Here is a 6,000-nt window from a genome sequence, read left to right on the forward strand (position 1 = left end):
CTACCCATATGTAAGGACTGCAGCAATGTGAGATGAAGAACATAGTACAGTTTTGTACCTACCATAAATGTAGATGTTCAAGATCCACATTGCTGCAGTCCAATTACCTCCCTCCTTCCCTCTGTAGTTTGGCATGGTTATATGGTTTGGGTGATGGTTGTTGTTGGGCATGTTTTTGGGAGGTATCCTGTTTTTGGGCTGTGGCCTTTCTTTTTAGGGCCTTCTGACATCTGGGGCAAGAAAAGACTGAGGATATGACGTCGGTCATGCGCTTTTATACCCTGACGCTATGATGTCAGATCTGAGCGCCTATGACCGACGTCAGCCTAATACTTTGGTATTCGGGCCGACCGAGGACAGCGGACTACCCATATGTAAGGACTGCAGCAATGTGGATCTTCGAACATCTACATTTATGGTAGGTACAAAACTGTACTTTTCTAAGAGGAATTAAAAACATCAATCCTCCAAGAAAACCACCAGTGCCTACATGGGACCTTAACTTCATGTTGGAAAAGTTGACTTTACCTCCCTTTGAACCAGCAGCATCTTCAGAGTTACAGTTCCTGTCTTGGAAGACTGCCTTCTTTCTGGCCATAACCTCAACAAGAAGAGTATCTGAATTGTAGGCACTTATGGCAGTACAACCATTTCTTATTTTTCATCAGGACAGAGTCTCCTTGAGAACCAATCCTTCATTCATGCCAAAGGGGGTATCCAGGGTCTCATTGAACCAAGCTATTCACCTGCCTACCTTCTATCCAAACCCACAAAACAAGGGAGAGAAACTTCTGCATACCCTGGACATTCACAGACAGTTACACTACTACTTGGACAGAACTAAGACTTTCAGAAAAACTGACCAGCTGTTGGTAGCATATGCTGCAGGCATTCAAGGAAAAGCAATTTCCAAACAGACAATTTCAAAATGGATAGGAAATTGCATTTGATTCTGCTACTCTTATCATGGGAAAGCTGTGCCAGCTAACATCAGACCTCATTCCACCAGAGCTACAGCCATCTCCACAGCCTTCTTAAGAGGGGTGGCTACCAAGGACATTTTAGAAGCTGCTACATGGAACTCCGTGCATACATTTTCCAAGCATTACAATTTACCCTTATATTCCAGATCCAGAGCAGGCTTTGCTACGGCAGTCCTGCAGGGCATTTTAGCTACACCATCATTTTCTTAGAGCCTACCACCCCCAGTTTGGCTATGGTATTCTACCCATATGTAAGGACTGCAGATGCATCCTTGAAGGACATAGTACAGTTTTGTACCTACCATAAATGTAGATGTCCGATAGGTATGCATCTGCAGTCAGGGTTACCCTCCCTCCTTCCCCTCTGTGGTACTTCTTGAGTACTTATCCCTCTTATAGCTAGCTGCGGTTATCTATTATGGTGTATTTGTTTTATATTACTGTGCATGTTTGCAATATTTTGTATTTCAACCAAAGTTAGCCTTCCTTAGAGGGCACCTGGCATCTGGGGCAAGAAAAACTGAGGAAGATGGCGTCTGCTGACGCTTTTATACCCCAGGCGCTCTGACGCGGGAAGGCGACATCAGCCGACGCCGGACCCAGACTTTGGAATCCGGCCGACCGAAGGGCTGCCTGAGGCAGGACAACCCATATGTAAGGACTGCAGATGCATACCTATCGGACATCTACATTTATGGTAGGTACAAAACTGTACTTTTTTGACAAAAAGAAATAAAGTGATGCAGAAGAATTATATTGAGGGTTTGGGGCATGTATGTGTGGATGGTGTGTTGCCAGATTGTTAGTTTTATTAATCTTGTATTTTTGTTGCCCTTGTAGAAGTTCAGCTCAGCCAGTAAGTATGCTGCTCTGTTAATGGATGGAGATGAGGAAGCAGAAGACGGCACAGATTAACTTTTATGGAGGCTGTGTTGAACTTTTGTGACAGAAACCAAAATTCTGTTCCAGCAAGACCACAACCTAATTTAACATCTCCAGGAAACTTTTTTTCTCTTGCATGCTACTGCAGCCATTTGGCATTGAACTTAATGAAAGAGTTTTCATCCTTAGTGAAGTATGAGTTTTAAACAAAACGTCAACAATGCAAAACATCGTGCTGTAGAGCTAGAAATTTTGCCGTTAAATTTATTATTAGATAACTAAATTTTAAGAGCTTTTAAAGTAATGAGACAAGCAAATGAGACCTGGTAAAGGATCAAGGCTGCATAGCAGAAGACTTTTGTCTCCCAGATTTTTAAAATGTATTTTTGTAGGACTGAGTGACATTTTGGCAGCCTCTTAAAATGAGCCCATTGTTGCTACTCCTGATTCAGATGTATTCATGTTAGTCTATTTCAGGTTGACTGATATGTTCAAAGATGAGCAGCATTGTTTTTGGACAGGCTTATTTAATTTGAAACTAAAGAAGCTTTGAATATTTTAAGAGGACATAATACACACCAAAAATCTTAATCATGTTTTGCTAATGTATGTGTATTTTTTTCCTGAAATCAATGTTGAGACAATATGGCAGTCATTTTTTTATTGCATTAACTACCCATGTTTGTTAAGGTGTTAAATTAATATGACTATATTTAAGGCCATCAAAAGTGCATGCTTAGATTTTCTGAGTATTCAATGCATCCAGCTGAATGAATTTCAACATTTTGCTGTTTGGACATTGTTCATATGGTCGATGTCCAGGAGCAAAATTTGAGTTGCCCAGTTAAGCAAGATAGATGATTCTAGGTTTGCTTAATACTGACAGTGAATAAGTAATGTACTAACATTACTTTTGCTTTTGAGCTTTCATAGGCTTCTTATATTATTCATTAAGGAGTTCCATTGCAGCATTTGTCCCCATTACCAGGTAAACTTTTCTTTCTCACTCCTAAGATGACATGGTTTTATGGCTGCAGTGGTTTGTTTTGCTTTCTACAGCATTTTTTATAGCATGGGAAAAATAGCTTGCACAGTTGGTCTTCAAAATATGGATGATATAAAACTGTGATTGGCAGAAAGGTGAGGCTTTAATTTAACAAGTACTGTGTAATAATGAACTTTAATGCAAAGAATGAGACTATGGAGTTTATAGGTCTAATCATTGATCTTTTCCCCAGCCTCAAAAGGAAATGGAGATGGAAATATTACTTGACCCCACCTCATCTGCACCCTCCTTTGGGATGGGTTTGTACTAGTTTACACATGACACATTAAAAAAAAAAAAAAAGAAAAAAAAAACCTCGTGTAAAAAATTTGTATAAATATCTTCTATGAAAATAATTTGTACTCTATAGTCTGCTATCCAGGAGATGTCTTTTATTATCATGTATAATGCCCCCATCATTTTTTTTTTTGCCTCCAAAATAAACTAATCTTTAAAATAAAATAAATGTACTGAGTTTGTTGATTTGTTGAATAATTTGTTTATATTTACTTTATTGTAACACACAGAGGATCCTGTAAAGACCAGGATTTTCTCTCAAAAGAATCCACAGTATGAACATTTGCAGCAAGATAGTTTTTCTCATTTGAAGACCTTTGCTGAATGTTTTTTTGTGTTTTGTTTTTTTTTTTTTTTTTTTTTTTTTTTTTTTTTTTTTGCATTTTACTTAGCTGATTTTGTAAAAGCAGTTGCATCATATCTGGGTATACTTGGTAGCCTTTCATTTAACTTTTAATGTGATGGGAGTTTTTGGCCTTGTTCCATTTCAGTTTGTTCTAAAAAGATTGATGCCAGTTTTTTGTCTACAGTTCTGGATGGGTTATGGTATTCACATTGGCACAGCAGTATTGGACTTTATTGTGATAGGAATTGGTAGCAGGACCAGTCTGTATCTGTAGAAGTCCTCAGAGGAGCTTATTTTCAGGTGCCACTTTTACTTGCTCAGTTTTTGATTTGTAAATACATTTAAGTTCTTGTACAGTACAAGTGCTTCAGGTCATCGCCACACACGTTTTGAAGCAGCAATAATACATTTTAGATGTGTAGACAATTTTCTGAAGACTGGTAATAGTTGCAATGAAGCAGAAAGTTAAGTCATTGGACATGCATTGTTTAACAGTATTTCTGTAAAGTGATCTTTGTCATGCAGATAGATTTAGGCTAGTTTTGTAGTAGTAACGCTTGGTTTGTATCTTCTGGGGGTTATTTGGAATCTGTGATTGATCTGGCTTATTTAAGGCCAGGCTACAATGAAAAGAAATTAAAGAACGTGCAACCAAGTGTCTTACCTGGGTAAATGTTGTTCAGTGCTGCCCTTTTAGGATCCACTGATACCAGGTGGAATTGCTAGAAGGAATCAAAAAATGTGCAGGAGATTTAAGTTATTGTGCTCAGTGCTCTCATGCTTACTTTGACCTGTGATATCATAATGACGCGAGATCAGGGTGCATGTGCTTGCAGTTCTAACAGTGCTATTTGCTGTAATGTCTTAACAGATGATGTTTGGCAATGGGCTTATAAGATTCAAAAGCTGCTAAGCTGTTTCTTGTGGTCCATTTTTGCAAAGTTTGATTCCCTCAGCCTCCATTGCCTAACTTTGTGACTCTGAACAATTCACTTAACCAAATTCCGCTCCTGGGCTGAGTCTGAAAAAAAGCCCATGGAGATTGGTGCTCTACCCCCAGAAAACAGATTAAAATAAAATGTTCAGCATAGAAATGCAAACTCCAATTCCAGGCACATGTACGGTGCTAATATTTAATGAATGCAACTTTATTAAGTAGCACTGTCTGTAAGTCCGGTCTTTGTGTCATCATTTTATGTGAAAACGAGTACAACAGCCACTAGTGAACTTCAGTACTAAGTTGAGTGGAATGGAGTGCAGGCACTGTTTCATTGTGCTAGTTTGACATAATCTCTAAAGATCAAGTGCAAATGTGTTTGCAGTAGTCATGCTCCTGTCATATCAAGTGGACTTTCGGATTCTAAAATTTGGAGATTTTGATTGATACTTTACCAGAACTGTATTAAGTTATTTGCGTTTTCTGTATGCTGAGCATCTGCCAGGTAATTCCTGATTCAAAATCATGTGGTCCTTCTTTTTGATGATGCATTAAAGGGAATACAAAGCTTATAGTGGATAGGCATGTTTTCTGTGGTCTGCAGCAGATTTCAGCATGTTAAGTGACAGTCTGCAGCATAATTAATAAGGCACTCATTCAGACAGTCATGCAATAAATAACTTAATGCATTTACTTTCAAATAGAAAGTAGCAAAACAGGTATGTAACAGGATACGATTCACAGTAAAGTTTATAAAGCTTGATGTAATGGGATCCTATCTCGCCTACATTCATGACAGATGGGTTCGGAGCCGATCCATCGGCTCCGACTCGGCAACTTATACACTAGCACAAAGTCTCTCATTGGCTGGGCTGCTCCCTATCCCAGGATGCACTACACCTGCTTCCCCAGATCTCGTTTGCCGCTTTACAAGCTGGACGTGGTCTCGACTTGGCTGGAGCTAAGTGGTTGTTTTTACCTTTATTGGTCCTTGACCTTGGGGTTTTTGTCATATATTAACCAAACAGCTGTTTTAACAGCTATTCTTTATACTATTTGTGACTTTTAGTGCTTGAGTGTCTTCTGGTACTTTAATTTTTTCAGTCGGGCAAGGCCCGTTTAAGTTAGAGGGCCTTTGCCCTACCCTTGTGTACTATTTAATTTTAATTTCCCTTTGTGGTTAATTGTTCGGGCCAAGCCCGTTTAAATTAGAGGGCTTTGGGCCGTTGGACTTGTTTTGTCTGTTTGTTTGTGAGGTAAATTTTTCCTAAGTGCTCCGCAGTGTGTCTCGCTTTCAGTTGGCGCTTTTTATTATAGTGCTTACTTTTGTGGTAAAGTCATACTTGTTGTAGGGCCTGTACTATGTCTAAAGAACAAAAGTCAGGTTTTAAAAAATGCACTCGGTGCAGTTATAAAATGTCCATAACAGACAGCCATTCAATCTGTGTTTATTGTTTGGGGCCGAAACATCTGCAAGAGACTTGTAGCATATGTCATGCTTTTTCTGCTA

At 39.0% G+C, this 6,000-nt stretch overlaps 1 protein-coding gene across 2 annotated transcripts in view; it reads left to right on the forward strand.

Moving 5' to 3' along the window:
• The window catches only part of EIF4B (eukaryotic translation initiation factor 4B), a 1,945,171-nt gene extending 1,941,795 nt beyond the window's left edge, over positions 1-3,376 (forward strand). For both annotated transcript variants that reach the window (XM_044083849.1, XM_044083848.1), the window contains one exon: positions 1,824-3,376. In XM_044083849.1, the coding sequence (XP_043939784.1) occupies positions 1,824-1,898 (75 nt within the window). In that variant the 3' untranslated portion in view covers positions 1,899-3,376. The remainder of the gene's footprint in view (positions 1-1,823) is intronic.
• The last annotated feature ends 2,624 nt before the right edge of the window (positions 3,377-6,000 follow it).

The sequence above is a fragment of the Protopterus annectens genome, chromosome 9.part0 (assembly GCF_019279795.1).
Source record: "Protopterus annectens isolate FY-2018-M chromosome 9.part0, PAN1.0, whole genome shotgun sequence".
NCBI lineage: Eukaryota > Metazoa > Chordata > Ceratodontiformes > Protopteridae > Protopterus > Protopterus annectens.